General features: G+C 33.6%; 1 protein-coding gene across 2 annotated transcripts in view; it reads left to right on the top strand.

Annotated features, from left to right (window-relative positions):
- Positions 1 to 21,683, top strand: part of LOC135120900 (MPN domain-containing protein CG4751-like) — a 121,506-nt gene that overhangs the window by 33,678 nt on the left and 66,145 nt on the right. For both annotated transcript variants that reach the window (XM_064045236.1, XM_064045230.1), the window contains 2 exons: positions 15,573 to 15,713; positions 15,761 to 16,098. In XM_064045236.1, coding sequence (XP_063901306.1) covers positions 15,654 to 15,713; positions 15,761 to 16,098 — 398 coding nt within the window. In that variant the 5' untranslated portion in view covers positions 15,573 to 15,653. The remainder of the gene's footprint in view (positions 1 to 15,572; positions 15,714 to 15,760; positions 16,099 to 21,683) is intronic.

The raw sequence follows: 21,683 nt of genomic DNA, 5'->3' as shown, positions 1-21,683 counted from the left end.
CTTCGAAAGTCTCGTCACGCAGAACATAGAAACCTACGCAAGCCTAGGCGGGTTTGAAATTATTTTTTTGATGTATCTAGGTTTCGAATTTGTGTTGTATTGAGAGTGTTTGTGTCATTACCGTGTATTTTTGAAATTGTTGCATACGCGTGTTAAATAATGGCGTTAACAAATCAGCAAAAAATGGCAAGAAGAAGGGCAAAATTAAACAGCAATCCTGAATTGAAAAAAGCATACCTGGAAAAGGACAGATTAAGGAAAATTGAGTACCGGACCAAGCGTAATCAAAAAATGACAGCATACCAGCTAAAACAATTTAAATTAAAGGAATGCGAAAGAATGAAAAACTGGTATAAAATGAAGAAGCAAAAAAGTAAAGAAAATGTAGAGTCTAGTTCTTCTACTGAACAATTATTATCAACCGTCTACAAAAGTCGACAAGCATTGGGAAAAGCTTTAAAAAAGGTAACTAATAATTTGCCAAAGTCAACTGAAAGACGTAAGGAAGTGATTTGTCAGTTGGCTTTACAGTACAAAATAGATGTTAACGACGGTCCGCCTATTTCCCCGTTACAAAAGGACAATCATTCAGATATTGTGAAAAACTTTTACGAACAAGACGAAGTCAGTTGGCAAGCTCCTGGAAAAAAAGATAAAGTTGTATATAAAGAAAATGGGAAAAAGGTGGAAAAACAAGCAAGATATTTATTGTCGTCATTAAAAGAAACGTACTCACATTTTCAGACTGTACATTCAGATATAAAGATAGGATTTACAAAGTTTACTCTTTTACGACCAAAACACTGCAAACTCTTCCGATCTCTTCCACATACGGTATGTGTTTGTATATACCATCCATGGGCAACCTACGGCCCGCGGGCCGAATGCGGCCCGCCGACCGGAAACTTCCGGCCCGCCAAAGATTTTTTGATTGGTGTAACTTTGACTCGCAATGTGTACAATTCAATTCCTCAATTAAAATTAACGTTTTCAAATTTACAAATTACATTTTCAATTAAAAAAAAAACTAAGTTTGAGAAGATAAATTCTAATAATAATTCTTATTGAAACATAGCCATGTGAATTTTTTGCAAGTCGTAAAAGGCCCCCCGACAAAACAACTGTTTCACGCATAGCAGGGTAGGGTAAGGTGAAATCAAAAACAATTCGAAGAAATGTGTTTTGTTAACCAAATGATTGCAAAACATTCAAAACCATTTTCTGAAGGAGAATTTGTTAAACAGTGTCTAACTTCTGTGGCTCACATTCTTTGTCCGGACAAAGAGAAGAAATTTGCTGAAGTCAGTTTAACTAGAAGAACCGTGACTAGAAGGATTGAAATGATGGGTGAAAACATTAAATTTAACTTGGCTGAAATCTTCAAAAAAGGTGTTGCATTTTCCATAGCACTCGATGATAGTACTGACATAACGGACACAGCACAATTAGCTATATATTTTTGTTCGTGTTGTTGACGAAAACTTTGTCATAACGGAAGAGTTGCTAGCACTTGAACCAATGAAGGATACGATGACAGGCGAAGACATTTTTCAAAAGGTGGTAAAAGTTTTCAACTAAATACAATGCGAAAAATTAAGTGGAGTATCTCCAGACGGTGCTCGTGCAATGGGAAGTGTAGTACCAAGAATTGCATCTGGATTGCGTGATAGAAATGTAAATATAGAGACTTTTTTTGCATTTAATTGTATTATACATCAAGAAAATCTATGCGCAAAATCAATTAAATTTCGTAATGTAATGGAGGAGAATTTTTGGAAGATCTTGAGTCAGAATGTGGAGACGTTCTTTATTATACCGAAGTACACTGGCTAAGTAGAGGGAAGATGTTACAGCGCTTCTACAATTTGAAAGGTGAAACCCAAATTTTCATGGAAATGAAAGGGGTCAATTCGTCAGTTAACGGACGAGGTATGGCTCTCCGAACTTGCATTTTTAGTTGCCGTTACCGGGTACTTAAATTATCTTAATGGAAATTGACAAAAAAGGGGACAATTTATACATGAAATGTTCGGACACATCAAGTTGTTCCGAACTAAACTTCACCTATGGGAAACTCAATTACGTGCAGAAAATACTTACCATTTTCCTATATTTGCTAATTACAAAAATTTTGATTCTGCCACTTTGGCAAATGAACTAAACGTATTAAAAAAAGAATTTTCAAGGCGCTTCCAGGATTTCAGTAAACATGAAGAATATTTTCATATATTTTTTAATCCTTTTGGCGTGGACGTAGAAATCATGCCAGAAAGCCATCTTTAATAGAGATATGATTTTGATTGATTTTTATCAAAAATACTTTTCCAAAGATAAATACCCAAATTTTAAAGTTTTTGTGTGTAAAATAATGTATTTCTTTGGTAGTACATATTGCTGTGAACAGTTTTTTACTCAAATGAACTATACAAAATCCAAAAATCGATCGAGAATCACGTACCAAAATTTAGAACACACCTTACGAATTACGTCGACTTCTCTTAGTGCTGATATTGACGGGATGATAAAAAACATTCAATAGCAGAAATCCCACTAGTATACTTGAATAACTATTTTTAATAATTTCACATCACTATGTGATCACATATATTATGTTGAAGTGTCTTTTTGAATAAAAATTTGTTTTAATTTTATAGTGTATTTGTATTTTATTGTTTACAGTACGTTTCTCCTATATTAAGGGTGCTATTATTTTTATTATAATATATAAAAATTATTATGTATTATTATTTATTTGGTGGCCCGCGGTTGCCCGATATTTTTTCCGTTAGGCCCGTCATACAGAAAAGGTTGCCCATGGATGGTATATACCACGAAAATATCAAACTTTTACTCGATACACTTGCAAAGTGCACAGATCTAAAAACAAATACTGGAGAATTTATTTCTCAAATCGTTTGCGACGATTCTTCGAAAGATTGTATGTTACAACTCTGTGATTTATGCCATAATAAAATAGATGCGTTTACTCCAACTGAAGAAATAGTGCTAGAGTACTGTCAGTGGCAAAGTATCAATGGACGCACAGACAAAGTCAATTTATCTGAAACATCTTTACAAATATTTCAAAAACTGAAGACTAAACTGAAACAGTTTTTCTGGCACACATTTATTAAACGACACCAATCGAAAATTTTCGAAAATTTGAAGAACATTGTGAACGTCAAAGAAATTGTAGTGCAAGTAGATTTTTCGGAAAATGCAACACTTTTACATCAAAATGAAATCCAGTCTGCACATTGGAATCACAAGCAGGCAACTTTATTCACAGCTTACGCCTGGATTTCTCAAAATCTTGGGAAAAGTTTCGTCGTCGTTTCTGATGACTTGGAACACACCAAACTACGTGTTTTTATTTACTTGGAAAAAATTATTTCAACTTTAAAAACAAATCATTCAGAAATTAGAACAGTTAACATTTTCTCTGATGGGGCAACGTCACAGTTCAAACAACGATTCATGTTTTCCGCTCTACACATTTTTGAAGAAAAGTATGATATCGTTCTGAAGTGGAACTTCTTCGCAACGTCCCATGGCAAAGGTGTTGTGGATGGTATTGGAGGCACGGTGAAAAGAAGTGTTTGGAACTATGTGAAAAGTGGACAGGCGGTCGCAACAAACGCAGAACAATTTGCAACGATTGCGCGAATGAGGAACGTAAATGTATCCATTTTTTACATTTCGGCACGAGATATTAAGAATTACCATCGTGCACAAGAATTGGAAAATATATGGAAAACGGCAAAGTCTATTACTGGTTGTCAATCTCTTCATTTTGTGCAGCCTTGTGGAAAAGGCGATTTGCTCATAAGTGAGTTGTCTGGTGATACTCCTCGGGGAGTAAAAATAAATGTTTAGTCCTATTAGTTTGTTTTCAATAAGAATTAAATGTTGTTCTAGTTAAATATACCTTTAAACCATTTTATTTGCATAATTTTATTTGATAAGTTTACGTCCGACACCATAAATTTACGTCCGACACCAAACTTAAATTATTTTAAAATATAAAAATTAAATTGTTAACTATGGTTTGACGTTATAGGTGTATTCTAAACATATCATTTCATAGTATGATTTCTCTCAATACTTCGAATATTTCCAAAATTCGCAGAAAATTACGTTCATACAACTCACTGTTTGGTTATGGTTTTGTGTGAATACGTCCGACACCAAAATGTGTAAGATTCTCGCTTAAACATGTGGGAACTATTTGCTGCAAATATATTATTTTTATAATCTATGATGTCTTATTAGATGTTTCATTAACAATAATAATATCAAAATTATTATGAATTGATGCAGGAGGCTTTTACATTGTATTTTGTGTTCCAAATTTTACGTCCGACACCATGAAATTGCCCATATCTATTTGGTAAAAAGGAAACCAAACGGTACAGTTATATTCTAAAATGGAACGAACCAAAGATATATACGCCAATTTAAACGTATCAATTGGAAACTCTTTTAGATGTCTATTAATAAACCCAAGGATTTTGTAAGATTTGCATGAAACAAGTTGAACATGTTCAGTAAATGTTAGTTTTTGGTCCATCATCACACCAAGATCTTTTATCTTCGAAACTCGTGACACTTTGTGATGAAATAACGAATACTGATAATCAACTGCAGTTGTATTTCTGGAAAAAGATATAATGAAACACTTCTTTGTATTAACCTCCATCAAATTTGTCTCACACCATACACCAACCTTTTCAATATCCTCTTGGAGAAGTACAGTCTTCGTAAGACCTTATGTCTTTATATATTTTGAGGTCGTCCGCAAATAAAAGTATATTAGAATTCCGTACTACTTGATTAATATCATTTATAAAAAGCAAAAATAACAAAGGACCACAATGTGACCCTTGTGGAACACCCGAAGGAACAAGGATCTGTTTAGATATAAAATTACCGAATTTAATATACTGAATGCGATCCCTAACAAAACTACCGATCCAGCTAATCAACCTGCTATCCAAATTCATTTTCTCCAGTTTATACATCAAGATATTGTGATTGACTCTGTCAAATACTTTGGACAGGTCACCATAAAAGGAGTCAACTTGAGAATCGTTTTCAAAAGAGTTTATTATAAAATCTTGATATTCTAATAAATTTGTTAAAGACGAACGCCCTTCAATAAATCCATGTTGAAATGATGATAACGATTGTTTAGCTATATATCTAAGCTGCTGAGTAATTAAGAAATCTAATAATTTAGGTAAAGCTGACTGAATGCACACCCCCCGATAATTAGTAACCTCAGAACGATCCCCTGATTTGTATATGGGTGTAACATAACTATTCTTCCAATAAGAAGGGAAAACCCCTGAAGATAGAGTTAAATTGAAGATGTATTGAATGGGTTTACTTAATGAGTACACACATTGTTTTATGAAATAAGCTGGTATGCCATCAGGTCCACAATTAAAGGAACTTTTAAGATCCACAATAGCACTAAATACTTCACCTAATGAAAAAAGATGACTATTAAATTCTGAATTGGAGTTTATTGAATACGACATGTCAAAATTTGGATTATGATTCTGGCTGTATACAGATGAAAAAAAATCAGCGAACAAGTTAACCGTAGTAGCTGCACTATTACTTGTTACATCATTGTATTTCATAGTAATTGGTAGATTAAAATTCTTTCTTTTTCCATTAATAAATTTCCAAAAAGCTGAAGAATTGCAATGCATTTCATTATTTATTTTGCTTATGTAGCTATTATAACACTGCTTAGTCAATATTTTGCACTGTGACCTTAAATTGGAAAATGTGTTATAATCTTCAAACTGACCATCCTGTTTGAATTTTTTATGAGCCTGCTTTTTTGCTATAATTATGTTTTTTAATTCAGGGGAAAACCATTTAGGAAAAGTAGAACTTCTATATCTTTTTACTGGTATGAATTCACTAATAATGGTATATAGATATTGGTAAAATAAATGTATGCAGTGGTCGACGTCTTTTTGATTAAATAACTTTTCCCAATTTATTTCAAGTAAAGAGATATTAATTGCGGAATAATTTGCTACACGAAAATCATAAAAGAATGAATCATCATTTAGATAAATGATATTATTAAAGATATTATTAAGATTAATTTGGTATCCATTATGATGAATTGAATTATTAAGAAGATTATCCACTGAGTAAGATACTGAAGTATTTACGATATTTGAAAAAAACAGATCTAGGAAAACGCCCATACTGTTCGAGAAGTTATTAGCTTGATACATATTCATAAAAGAGAAACATTCAGCTATCGGGATCGCTTTATAATTAGGATGACATGCTACCGTTAAAGAATCTTCAACAAAATCCCATGTAGCTTCCGGTAGATTGAAGCCACCACATATGATGAACTTGGAATTTAAGTTTTTCTGATACACATTACTTAAGGTTAAACACAAATTTTTGTAAACAAGAATATCAGAATCTGGAGGAATGTATGTAGCACCAATAATGAAATTATTTCCAAAACCATCGACCACTTTAACCAAAATCAATTCATAAAGATTGGAGTGAGATAATAATAAGGAACAATTAAAATTATTTCTGACACCCACCAGGACACCACCATCTCTTTTTTTACCAGTTATTTCAACATTTCTATCGGCTCTAAATAAAATATACTCATTTGAGCAAATTTCCGAATCTGATACATCTGTAGATAACCATGTTTCTATTAATATAAATATGTCATATATGGAAGTAATTAAATTAGTATTGAATTCTTTTAACTTAGTTTTCATCCCACCAACATTGTGAAAATAAAGAGTAAGAGGGTAATTATTTAGTTTTTCTAACACTGACATTTTAAATCGCTTCTAAGATTCATTCAAGCTCGACCAAAAAGGTATCTATAAACCCACTGTTCTTTATAAAGTACGTCGTCAATGGTAACGTCCTTTATCTAATACTATTAAACGAGCAAAGTTTGTATATATATATATATACAGGGTGTCTCAGAAATAAGTACATTAATTTTAATCAGTTATAGAGCTCATTGAACTCAACAACTTTTTTTAGTAGAGTTTTGTCAAGAACTTTTTAATTATCAAGTTAAAAATTGTTAAAGGTATATCCCAATTAAGGTTACCCGCCCGTGGATCCTCAGTCACCCATGGACACTAATAATTATTATAATTAATAATTTATGGTCAAAAACAGTTACTAGGATACGTATTTTCTTAATCTTGTCAATGTGACAAACATTTAGAGAGAATTTGAAAATTCAGCTCCCTAATGGCGTACGGAATTTCATCGGCCCAAATGTGGGTGTTGAACACCTTCCCTCGTGTAACCGACCTCATCAGTTGATGGTATAAGAGATACAAAATTTGCTTGTCCGTTTATTTTTCTATTAACCCACTCACAAAAGTCTTGCCTACGTGGTAAGTCTGTTAGTTTCAATAACTGTAGTTTCTGGTCCTGAAAGGGGTACATTTGTTCTCTGAGTATCCTCCAAATACTACTCTCCGATACATCACACTAGACAGTGATACGTGCTAGTGCCCGGTCGAGCTTCGACACTCTTCAAAACAGCCTCTTCAATATTAGCAATATTACTACGTAACTTATCCCGATCCTGAAGTGCAGGTTTAAAAGATCCGTACTCTCGAAAATGCTCCAACGTTCTTAAAACTGCGCACATTTGGTAGACGACGATTTGGGAGGTTTTCTGAAAAAATTCGTTGGGCGCGAGTGCCGTTTCCCCGAGCTTCACCGTACGTTAAAACGATATCGGTGCATTCCAGATTTGAAAACAAAGGCATTTCAACACATTTCGTCTATAAATTAGAAATCTGTGCCAAACAAACTTTAAAGAGACAACCTTTAATAAAAAGATTGACATAAAAGTGATTGTCACTGTCAAAACGGTTGCTAGGGTACCTTCTTCATTGTTGGAGTGTTGTTATTATTTAAGTTATTATTTAAGATGAACATAGACGGCTCGTGAATATATGGGTGGGAAAATTCGAAAATCGACTTTGAGTTTTCGAAAAAATGCTAGATAAAAAATTTGTTCCGTTTCGCGAGTTCTGTTACTGGTTAAAATTAATGTACTTATTTCTGAGACACCCTGTATATACAGGGTGACTGCGAAATAAGTGCAAATATTTTAACCACGGCATCCCCCACCCTAGTAGAGTCGAAATATAGAAAAAACAAATTAAAAATCGAATGGGGCAAAACCCCCATGAACCACCCTCGATTCGAAGGCACTGAGCCACTTTGTAAATAGAGTTGGAAAAACGTTCGAATAAAAACGACCTAAACACTTTCAGTTTCAATTAAAAGTAAAACCGACTTTTTGCTGCTTATCATTCGTTCATTCATTTATTCATTCATCGTTAAAGGTCAGTGCGAAAATTTTTTGGTAATGCTTCATGATGATCAACTTTTGATTCTGACGGATGTTTGGTCCTTGCCACAACGATTTTGCATTGTTTATTGGAACAAAAATAAGAGCAACTTAAAATGTTACTACCTTTTTATAAGAAATGTTGAAAATGTTGTCCTTGACTAGCCATACAGGCGTCAGAGCGTCGCAAGATGTTTGTTGATAGGTAAAAAAGACCGGAGTAGCGGCTGCCACTTTCACTTGTTGTTGAAGCTCTTCGATAATTTCTGGACACTGTTGATTTTCACAAACTAACTGTTTCATCCAACCGATACACATTTATCGAAAACCGTCTCTTGCAATCGTACTTGTTGACGAGCATGTGGAGTTTGATCGGACAAAAAGTGAGTTACACAACGTGGACAATCAGCGGGCTCCAAACCCTGTACTTTGTCAACATGGTATGGTTGTGGCCGTATTCTTTTAATGTAGGATGCACTACAAGCTGTGAAAATCAAACTTCTTCTTTCTGTCCTATCACGGCCACGATCGTGAGTTTGAGGTTGAAGGTACCATGATCTCGAAGATGCTGTACCACTGATGCACCAATTACCATATCGACACAATCTGCATGGGAAAACTCCACCATAAACCGATTACACCGACCGCTCGATGCTAACTGGCCCTTTTCGTATTTTTCACGTTGCGATTAAAAAAGTGCCTGATAAAGTCACTTTTTTGGTTCTTAATCCGACTCACTCTGTTCCATTCATTGTAGTAATTATGTAGGTCACAAAACACTCCAGCGCGTACAACAATTTACATTTAATTTCAAATATTTTTTTCTAGACACTGCTACTACTTAGGACTGTGAATTTTACCCAGTGACATAATCATATTGTGAGCTATTCCCCATTTTTTTTTTGCATGTATTTCGCAATCACCTTGTATATAAAATGGGTTTCTCGAAAACGGCTCTAACGATTTCGATGAAATTTACAGGTTAGGGGTTTTTTGGGTCAAAAAATCGATTGATCATAGTTTTAACTTCTGAAAATTACAGCTTCATGCATTTTCAGCAATTTTCAGGCAGTGAATTATATTTGTTGCTAGGCAACTTCAGATGACACTACACGAACACGAGATTGTTTTATAAGAGAAGTTTGGGTGACAGTCTGACAGTACGTTTGACGTACCTTTTTATCTTCAATTGTACGTACCGAAACATACTCCACTGTATAGAGGACGTTAAAATTCACCTTCTGAAGTGAGAAAATTTACCGAAAACTGAACAGTGAGCGGATAAAAGGCACACGAAAGTGCGTTGAATTGAGATTATTTTGTCAAGCATTCATTTCAGAGGTTCCCCGGTCGGAGTCAATGTGTGATCGTTTTTCGGGATGGGACCGTGTTATTTGAGTTTTTGGGCTCAACGTTTCGCACACTTTCGTAAGTGGCATCTTCGGGAGCAGGGTTGAGATTGAGAAATTAGGAACAACGCAAAAGAGCGTAACTCAGTATGATAACCACACCAGAGGCGAAACTCTTCTGGCAGTAAGAATGTAGTTGTGACCTTTTTCTAGAGTCGAGAGAGAGAACTAAGAAAAAAAAAGAACGACAGAGAGAAAACTTGGGTAACAAATGAGATTGTAATAAATGTCAAACAATAATTTCAGTTTTCTGCTCTTTAATCTCTACATGTCACTTATCACTGTTTAAAACAAAGACTGCTTATGGAATTTCTTTTTTAATGTGTATTTTTAATTAGCGCGTCTACTTCAAAATGCATACTATACGCATATTTATCTGTCCTAATCTGATCTAATACTACCAAACGAGCCGAGTGAAGCTCGGTCAACCAGATATTACTATTTAAAGTACGCTGCTTCATTTTTCGTAACATTTTATTGAATACAAAACTACAATTATTAAAATATAAATTTCCATTACTCTTGAAGGGTGAATTCTTGTTGTTGATGTTGGTTGTCTCTGCTACTTTCGAAGGCGGAATCCAGCTTTGTACATCTAATCTGGTTGCTGAGCTCTACATTGGAATCGTCGCTACTACAGTTTAAAAAATTTAAAAATGCTAAATGTATAGGTGATATATGATAGATGAGCATAAACCCAGCCTAAAACTGGTACTTACGCTTGCATCAAGGAAAGTCCGAATAACGTCTTCCGTCACTTCTTTTACACCTTTTTCTGACGTCCACTGATTAAAAGCCACGTACACCTTCTCATAAGCGTTTTTTGATTTTGCGGGTAATAATTTGGTGCGTAATTCATTGGCTTTTTCTAATATTCCGATTGAAAGGCGTTCACACATTTTAACGAACAAAATTTTTTTTCAAAATTTGTTGATACTATTACCATGACTACTACCCACGGCAGTCTCAAGAAACATTTTGCCTCACTAAAAATCTCCCGATAAAATATTAATAACAGACGATTTCGGATCAAATAAGCTTCAGTGTTAGAAAAAATATTGAATATAACACGGTGTTTTATAGTTGAAAGGACTCGGTCCCATTAAAACCTCGCTCCCTTCGGTCGCTCGGATTTAAACTGGGACCGCGTCCTTTAAAGCACCTATAAAACACCTAGTTATCTTAATAGCTATTTTTTTGTTAGATTTTGAAATAATCTTAGGTTCCCCACGAATGTACCTTATGGCTAAATTTTGTTCCCCATTACTTAATCTAGTTTGTAATTCTTGGCGAACCATTTTATATTTTTCTCTTTGCAGGATGGTTTGGTCATAGTTTAATTTAATATCATTTGGCGCCTTTCTTCTATCTTTTAAAACTTCCATTGCTTCATTAGCATTTTTAAATATTAGTTTTAATGGTCTGGGTTTAGAGTTCTGCTTGGCTGTACCCAATCTTATTGACTTAAATTCATATAATGGCAAATTCATGCTGTTTAATATATTTGAAACAGACTCCTTATCTTTATTTATCCTGGTGTTTAAATCATCACTTTGAAATTCAGAAAGATTGTACACTATAACATTTTTAGAACGGTGTAACCGATCATTTATCTCAGCAAAGATCTCCTCCTCGCTCGTTATTTTATTGCTAGTGTTTGCTTTAATATTAGATTTTAATTCATTAATTTGGGTTTGTAAGCTGTTAACCAGTGCTACCAATTGAGGAATAAGGGTTATAGCGCCGTCACATTTTTTACAATAGAATCGCATTCTTCGATTTTTGAGTTCAAATGCCCTTATTTCAGTTTCTGTTAATTCAGCGCACTCTTTACAGAGGGACTGTTTACATGCATCACAGTTGAAGGTTTTACCAGTTTTTTTACAATGATAACAAGACGACATTCTAGAAAGATTATAGATATAAGTGCGTGATGGAGAACTTTTTTATATATTGATTATTAGAAATTTACTGTTTTTAATATTTTGTTAATTAGGAGTCTATACTATAGAGTACTATTTTTATAACTGTGCCTTACGGCAGAAAGACCTCTTAATAACAATCTGTGAAAATACCAAACATCAATTCTTAATCTTTACCACTTAAAACCAGATCCAACGCACTGCGAAGTTAATGAACACCCGAGCACTCCGCACACCTTTAGAGAATTGCACCATATGTACCATTAGTGCAGCCTAGAATGTCTACTTTTCCCAAGTGGTATTCTAAAGAATTAGTTAACATGATAAATAAAAAGAAAAACACTTTAGGAAAATGCTTAAGAAAACCAAATACGATTATTCTGGAGACAGGCCAACAAACTTCGCAGAGATATCAAGTTGATGATGAAAAGAGATTACAGCAGATATATTGAAGTTGTTGAACGCAGTATTCGCACTGATCCATGTAAATTTTGGTCATATATTAATCTAAAGAAAAACTCGTCTAGAATCCCTAGAAGAATGACCTAGGGAGATCAAGGGTGAGATTTTGTTTCTATAACGATAAAATATCGGTACCGATAAAATCTCGTCGTCTTTTTCTTTCGCATCTGAAATTTATATTTTCGTCCTTATCATTTATCGCTTCGTTTTCGCTTCGTATCGTATCTGTAGAAACAGAATCCCACCCCAAGAACTACTATCGCCAGTAGAAATCGTCAATGGTTTTGCTAAACATTTTGGGAATGTATACATCTCAAATTCGTTATGCCATGTTAAAGAAAATGATACGCCCTCTAATAGTAAGGAATGTGTTGTGACGTATGACAGTCAGAACGTAACCACCTGTGATATAAAGAATTCAACGTATGATAACAAATGTTCTATTGCCTATGGATGTGTTTTGCACTTGTTTAAAGTGTCTTCCAAAGATGTATTCAAGGATGTCAGAAAATTTAAGGCGAACTTTACAGCGGGACCCGAGAGAACTCCGTCATTTTTGGTTAAGGACACCATCTTTTGTTTAATTGAGCCACTCTGCTATCTTTATAACTTACCTAATAATACGCAGTTCGACTTTTCCTGGATGTTGGAAATAAGGAAAAATCACAAATTTTAGACCTATCGCTATTATAAACAATTTTGCCAAGATTTTTGATAGTATTCTAGCCGATGCCTTGCGTAGTCAAACATCATCTTTAATTATTGACGAACAACACGGTTTCATCAAAGGAAAATCTACCTGTACGAACCTCTGCGAATTTATTCAGTTCATATCGGATGCAATGAACAAATTTTTGCAGGTTGATGTAATTTTTACAGACCTTTCGAAGGCTTTCGATGTTGTGAATATAGTTACTCTGCGAAAAGTTCAATCATTTTGGTTTATGTAATGGTCTGATTACACTTTTTAAGTCTTTGCTTACCGATACTAATCAATATGTGGAATATAGAGGATGTAAATCTGCACATTTTGCTACAGCTAGTGGGGTCACTCAGGGATCCACACTGAGTCCATTATCATTTACTCCTTTTGTAGATCATGTAACAAAGTATGTAGACAGTACAATTTTTCTTTATGCGGATAACTTGAAAATAGAGTAATTAAAGACATTAATGACTGAGTTGCACTAGAGGGAGATATAAATAATTTTACACTTATAGTGGACAGAACAAATTAAAAGTTAACCATAAAAAGTGTTTTTCAATGACTTTTACAGCCAAACAAAATCCAATTACTTATGACTATACTGTAAATGGTGTTGTAATAAAGAACTGTACCGAAATTCGTGACTTAGGTGTTATTCTGGACTCGTCATTGTCGTTTGTTCCACGCGTGAATAAAATTTGTAACGATGCCAACAAATCATTAGGACTAATAAAAAAAAAATACGTCTAGTTTTAAAAATGTAGATTGCTTTATTACCTTGTTTAATTCATTGGTTAGGCCTAAATTAGAATAATGTTCTAATGTGTGTTATCCTTTTTATCAAATTCATATTGCCGATTTGGAAAAAATATAGCGCAAATTTTGCAAATTTCTTTACTTTAAAATATATGGAGTTTATCCTTGCCAGGGTTATCCAAATACAAAGCTGCTACAGGAATTTAATTTGTACACCTTAAGATCTAGAAGAAATTATGCCGCACTTATATTTTTATATAAGATCCTTAATGGAATCATTAACTCTCCGTCATTATTGAACTATGTTAAATTGAGTGTGCCGCAGATTAGTTTAAGACGGTTTCCATTATTTTATTGTGAAGTTGCATGTACTAATCAACACATGTATTCTCCAATGTTTAATCTGTTCAAAACATACAATGAACTTAGTAAGGGACATACTGATCTCGATATATTTGGTAATAATTTTAGTACATTTTAAAATAATTGTAAACGCTTAATCTTAAAATTTTAAATCATACATACAGGGCATTACACGAATGAGTACGAGCCTGCAAGAATTAAAAATGCAACCCAAAATACAAATTCAAAACTTACTTGGATGCCTTTTTTAAATTTCAAATAGCGCTAAACATACTTATCCGGGCGTTAGAAATTTGTCACTGTTTGTCAGTATTTGAAATTTATTCAGATAACGATAAAACGGATCTATCATTTATGGGGATTGTAAAAAGAACGCTTTTTTGGCAGCTAGAATGTATGTAAAAGCTTATCTGCAGAGAAAAGCATCTACCAACAAAATCTTTAAAAAGCTGTAAATCTCGTTTCGGAACAGTGACCACCAATTAAAAAACTTAAGGCGGAGAACAGCTACCGGCCCAGAAAATGAGTTTGCTGTCTTAGGAATGGTGGAAAATGACCCTCAAAAAACAGTGACAGCCGCAGTACGTGTTAGTGTAGCCTCTGTTAACAGAATTTTGAAATTCAACAAATTTAATCCCTACCTGACTTGACCTGACCTAGTGTAAGAATTAATGCCCGCAGATTATAGACAACGATCAGCTCTTTGCAATTTTTTGATGTTAATAAAAATCTTTTTGAAATTTCAAATCAATTGACGTTTTTTGTCAAAAATTAATAAAAGTCAAAATTGCCCACTATGTCTATTTTTGAAAAAAGAATTGATATAATTTAAAAAAATATCCATGTAAGCTTGGACGGTGTATTGTGGGTTGCAATTCAAATTCAGTCAGGCTCGTACTCATTCGTGTAATACCCTGTATAGTGATTCGGCGACTGTTAACTTACTATTTAATTAATTACTTATTCATTTAGTTTTTATTTGTCTATAACTACATACTATTTAAGAGATATTGATTAAGTTGTCATGATGTATATACATAGTTAAAAACTAACTGTTATGTTATACTTTACTCTGTGAGAAATCCTTTTTGTTTATATTATAATATTATATGTAATAATGGCAACACGACTACTATATGGCCACTTATATCAAAGATGTGGCGTTTTTCAGTTATTTACGTTTTAAGAAATGCAAATAATCTGATTTTATAATCTTGTAACGTTTACAACCATGTCTTTTTTTCCAATTAAGAATTTCTGATGTTAACAAAACTTGATATAACAGTACCAACTCATATAATGAGAAAAAATAATTATTCTTACCGACCTTTAGGTTTAGTTTATGTTATTTAGTGCTAAAAATTTAAACCAAATCAACTAATCTCCACACGCGATTTATCACTTTTATGGAATGACTTATGCAAAAAGACCTAATAATAATTGTTTTTGCTTGGATTCTTTTTTGCGTATGTGTTTTATTTTAGTATGCATGATAGATAATTGTTTAGATTTAGTAGCGATCTTATTGTTAATATTGTAAATATAATATATCATGACTGTAGGATGTAGAAGGGGACAATGGTTCCCGTTGTGGAAAACAATCTGTTGCGAGTTCTGCAACTCCTCGCACTGTAACACTTCAAATGTTATTGTCAGCTGATATCTTACAACCCGGTAACGGAACTATGACTATAGAATATTTGGTACGTCACTTATTAAATCATTTAAAATAATACATTTATTATTCCAGGGACAGAGATTTGTGGGAGACTTGTTAGAAGACGGTAAGATACGAAGTCAAGAAACTGACATTGTTTTTGCGTCACCGAGTGCATGGGCTATTGCGTGTAAAAGGTTTATCAATCCAGATAAAAAATCCGGATGCGGCTGGGCTTCTGTTAAATATCGTGGAAGAAAATTGGATGCTTATAAAAACATATGGTACAGAAAAAAGAAAGAAAAACGAAGCCAAGAAATTGACAGTGTGGTAGAATTTTCCACTACGATACAGAAAAATTTACAAATAAACATGCAGTACCACAGGGTTATTGTGAAACATAATACCATAGCTAACCGGACTTTGACACAGTAAGTTGAAAAAGATTACTTCTTTCTACTTTAAATAGAATAATGATTTCAGTTCATAGCAATATACGATGTAAAGGTTTGTCTAGACTTTTCAGCATACAATATGTTGTACTAAAATTTGTGGTATTATGGAATTATGTATCCACAACTATCTGTAATACATTTCTTTTGTATAGTTATCATAATGTCGTAAACGCCACTTTTGGTTATCCTATTTTTGATTTTCATATGTATGAAGATCAAAATAGTACATTAAAAAACAAGTTTCATAAGACGGTATTTTAGTGTACGAATTCCAAAATTAGAAAACGAATCGGTAGACGAGTTTTCTAAAGGATGGGTGCTCTAAAACGTCTCGATCAAACCTGTGTTTTATACTATTTTTTCTACTTCCTACTTTTTTCCGTTTTAAAATAAACATTAGAATTTTGGGGAATTTTAGGAAATTTTATCGTAATTGGTACGACCCATGCCAGATTGTGACACTGGAAGTTTAAATTTTCACATCAATGCATATATTATTGTTAACAATGAAGGCGTCGTCTTCGTTGATTCGCTATCGAAGTCTTTCTAATTGGTTACAATCCTCCCACTTAACCAGGAACCTGTAATCCCTTTTGTCACCGCTGAAACAAAGCTTGATGTGTCTGAATTAATAATGATACCTAAACGTCCGAAAAGTACTGCTCTGCGTCTGCTTTTATATGTTTGCTAGCATGGAATTAAAATCGTCCTATTTAGTCTTTGTAAATAGTGTACCACCACCGTCGTCTTCGTTGATTTATTAAAATCTCCAAACCCTTAAAACTGAGACATGGTGGTGCTTACATTAGGAGGTAAGGGAATCGGTAATGCTGGCTGAATATGTGACTATTTGATACTATTTGACATAATTTGCATAACCACCGGTAATGTAACGACTTAGTAATGTTACCGAGCGTAATGCAATGTATACTGTTTACAGTGAATAAATAAGATTATTTGAATTCCATGCTATCAAACATATAAAAGAAGACACAGACCAGTACTTTCGGACTTTTTGGTAATGTTATTACTTCAGACACATCCATGGAGGTAATATCACAGGTGGAAGCGTTCCTCATTTAAGCCTCCGTTAGTCGCGCGTAAGTCCAGTGGACCGACATGGTTTTGATTTGTTCATATTTCAGAATTCCAGTGTGATAGCTACCTGTACTGTTATGACATCCCAGAAGGATGCATTTACATTTATTTACCAAAACCATTACCTTGGACCTATTACATTTTTCAAGTAACAAGTGATTAAGCGGATCAGGTACATATTTTCGGTCCATTAGACCAGTGCTCCCAACCATCTGATGTTTATTCTGCTCAGTGCCGGTTAGTTATGGACCACGTTACGATTGTATTTGTGCCTTATTTAATTTTTGTTTATATTCTGATTTGTTTGTAAAACTGAAAAAATTGGTCTAAAGAGTTTAGACAGTACTTCCCTCGCTGTCGGAAACGTGACGACTGCATGCCTATTATGTTTTTTTTCGCAGTAGATTTCAAAGCATTCGGTTTTGTAGTTCCTGAGTAAACCAATAAAATAAATTTACGCATTCATTAATTTTTTTGAGTCACCCTGTATATGCAAATCCAAAAAAAAATCAATGGAGTGATAAATCACAAGTACAGACTCATCATATTTTGTATATTCTAGATAGGATTTATTCGGCAAACTTTTGAGCTGACGTCATCAGTTTTTTGGAGAAGATAACAAGATATATTTTGACTAAAAATTTATTATACTCTTTATAACCTTAAAACATCTGCAAGATTTCAAAACATTCGGTTCTGTAGTTCTTGATTAAATCAATAAAATATATTTACGCATTCATTAATTTTTTTGGGTCACCTGTATATGCAAATCCAAAAAATATGAATGGAATTATAAATCACAAGAAGGGACTCATCACATTTTGTATATTCTAGATAGGGTTTATTCGGCACACTTTTGAGCTAACGTCATCAAGTTTTTGGAGGCGTTCACCAAATATATTTTGACTAAAGATTTATGGTGCTCTTTATAGCCTTAAAACATCTGCAACATTTCAAAACATTCGGGTTAGCAGATTCAAAATTAAATATCAAAATGTTGTTTTATAATTTTGATTTTTTTTCCAAAAATCTGGACGTTTCGGGTAAAAACTCAATTCGGAGTCGTAAACTACATGTGTAGGACTATGTTATTTTATACAATTTAAAACCCATTTACTATGTACAATTTTGAAGTGACGTCATCGCATTAGTGGTGGGTATGATTAGACAAATTTTGGTTAGCGTTTTACCATCTACATGATATTCCTAATACATATAAGTACAAAATTTCACAACAATCGGTCCAGTACTTTCGGAGATTATCTGTCTAATAAAAATCCGGGACGGCAGACAGACGGACAGACGAACAGACAGACGGAAATGGGAGACCTATTTCTTCGTCTTCTAGGGGTCATGAAAAATCGAGAAAACGTAAAAGTAGAGAGTCGGCCGACGGACTCGATTACAATACTTCCTTTGCTTACGCTCGGGAAGTAAAAATTGGTTGCTTCCAGTTGGCATTATAGTTTGACAGCTTTTGTGAGGGCCTATCACTTTTTGTTGCTTTTACTTCCCGAGCGTAAGCAAAGGAAGTATTGTAATCGAGTCCGTCGGCCGACTCTCTACTTTTACGTTTTCTCGATCTTTCATGACCCCTAGAAGACGAAGAAATAGGTCTCCCATTTCCGTCTGTCTGTCCGTCTGTCCGTCCGTCTGTCCGTCTGTCTGCCGTCCCGGATTTTTATTAGACAGATAATCTCCGAAAGTACTAGACCGATTGTTGTGAAATTTTGTACTTATATTAGGAATATCATCTAGATGGTAAAACGCTAACCAAAATTTGTCTAATCATCCCCACCACTAATGCGATGACGTCACTTCAAAATTGTACATAGTAAATGGGTCTTAAATGGTATAAAATAACATAGTCCTACACATGTAGTTTACGACCCCGAATTGAGTTTTTACCCGAAACGTCCAGATTTTTGGAAAAAAAAATCAAAATTATAAAACAACATTTTGCAATTTAATTTTGAATCTGCTAACCCGAATGTTTTGAAATGTTGCAGATGTTTTAAGGCTCTAAAGAGCATCATAAATCTTGAGTCAAAATATATTTGGTTATCCCCTCCAAAAACTTGATGACGTCACCCTAAAATTTGGTGAATAAATCCTATCTAAAATATGAAAAATATGATGAGTCTGTACTTGTGATTTATCATTCCAATCATATTTTTTGGATTTGCATATACAGGGTGACTCAAAAAAATTAATGAATGCATGAATTTATTTTACTGATTTACTCACAAAACCGAATGCTTTGAAATCTTGAAGATGTTTTAAAATTATCATAAGCATGGTAAATTTTTGATCAAAATGTATTTGGTCGTCCCTCCTAAAAAATTTATGACGTCACCACAAAATTTTGCTGAATAAATCCTATCTAAAATGTACAAAATATGGTGAGTCGCTTCTTGTGATTTATCATTCCATTCAAATTTTTTCGATTTGGAATTACAGCATCGAATGCTTTGAAATCTTGGAGATGTTTTAAAGTTACCATAAGCATGGTAAATTTTTTATCAAAATGTATTTGCTCTTCCCCCCTAAAAAATTGATGACGTCACTCTAAAATTTTGCTGAATAAATCCTATCTAAAATGTACAAAATATGATGAGTCTGTACTTGTGACTTATCATTCCAATCATATCTTTTGGATTTGCATATACAGGGTGACTCAAAAAAATTAATGAATGCGTCAATTTATTTTATTGATTTAATCAGGAATTACAGAACCGAATGCTGTGAAATCTTGGAGATATTTTAAAGTTATCATAAGCATGGTAAATTTTTTATCAAAATTTATTTGTTCATCCCCCCTAAAAAAATTGATGACGTCACTCTAAAATTTGGTGAATAAATCCTATCTAAAATATGAAAAATATGATGAGTCTGTACTTGCGATTTATCATTCCAATCATATTTTTTGGATTTGCGTATACAGGGTGACTCAAAAAAATTAATGAATGCATGAATTTATTTTATTGGTTTAATCAGGATTTACAGAACCGAATGCTTTGATATCTTGGAGATGTTTTAAAGTTATTATAAGCATGGTAAATTTTTTATCAAAATGTATTTGCTCATCCCCCTTAAAAAATTGATGACGTCACCCCAAAATTTTGCTGAATAAATCCTATCTAAAATGTACAAAATATGATGAGTCTGTACTTGTGATTTATCATTCCATTCATATTTTTGGATTTGCATATGCAGGGTGACTCAAAAAAATTAATGAATGCGTGAATTTATTTTATCGATTTAATCAGGAATTACAAAACCGAATGCTTTGAAATCTTGGAGATATTTTAAAGTTATTATAAACATGGTAAACTTTTGTTCAAAATGTATTTGTTCATCCCTCCTAAAAAAATTGATGACGTCACCCTTAAATTTTGCTGAATAAATCCTATCTAAATTGCAAAAAATATGATGAGTTTGTACTTGTGATTTATCATTCCATTCATATTTTTTAGATTTTCTTAAGAGGTGGCTCAAAAAAATTAATGAAGTCAATTTATTTTATTGATTAAATTAAAGGCAACACTTATTATTAGTATTACATTGGACCAACCCAATTTGGTAGACACAAAATTTTTTAAAGTAAAAACTCGGTTGAAACATAAGGGTAGCACGCTTATTTACATCGACTTTAACATTACAGACGTGCATTTGTTTTGTGCGCTGTCTAGGTTCCGCGAATGTGGAATAGACATGTTTATAATCAACCAATTGTGAATTCCACCGTCAAAAATTAAAATAAAACCCAATGTTTTATATAATAAGCGGAAGTCGAAGCAATAAAACCGATGGTCGTTTTGTTTACAGTTTCTCTGTTTGACTTTCACGTATACTGTTACGCTTGTCATCTTAAATTAAGAATATTTATACATAAACGATTTTCAGTTGCCTCTCATATTACACTGATATTACTAAACAGCGGATTTCTGTCGGGCGACGTCACGATTATAGGTGGGGACGCGCTGGATCGCCGGATTTAATCGGTACTAATTCCATAAATATAATTAACGATTTATTAATCAAACGGCTAAGTAAATGAGAACGGGAATTAACAGCAGAGTGCAACGAAACAGTGTTATTCTAATCTCAAATAAACGAAGTGCAGTCCGTAACCGCAATGAATTCGCATCCCGTACGAGCCGTACCGAGTTTGCGCTTGCCTAGCCCGACAGTGAGTAAATTGTTTCGTTATTTTATTGATTATAACAAATCAATATTCAAACGACCCAATTCATTTTCCCGAAAATTTGGAATACAATAATTTTATTCTTAGTATTACACTACATCTATCCCAACTGATATTTGTCCTTGCAAAAATGTTGATGACGTCATCGCATCTTTTTTTTAAATTCCCACTACAGAAATGTAATGAGAAAAAAACACAATAAGCATGCAGTCGTCAAGTTTCCGACAGCGAGGGAAGTACTGTCTAAACTCTTTAG

Source organism: Zophobas morio, unplaced genomic scaffold, assembly GCF_036711695.1.
Source record: "Zophobas morio isolate AGI-343-1 ecotype UQ-CSIRO unplaced genomic scaffold, CSIRO_AGI_Zmor_V1 ptg000005l, whole genome shotgun sequence".
Taxonomy (NCBI): Eukaryota; Metazoa; Arthropoda; class Insecta; order Coleoptera; family Tenebrionidae; genus Zophobas; species Zophobas morio.
The sequence above is the reverse complement of the archived record's forward strand: the minus strand, read 5'-3'. Positions and strand labels throughout refer to the sequence as shown.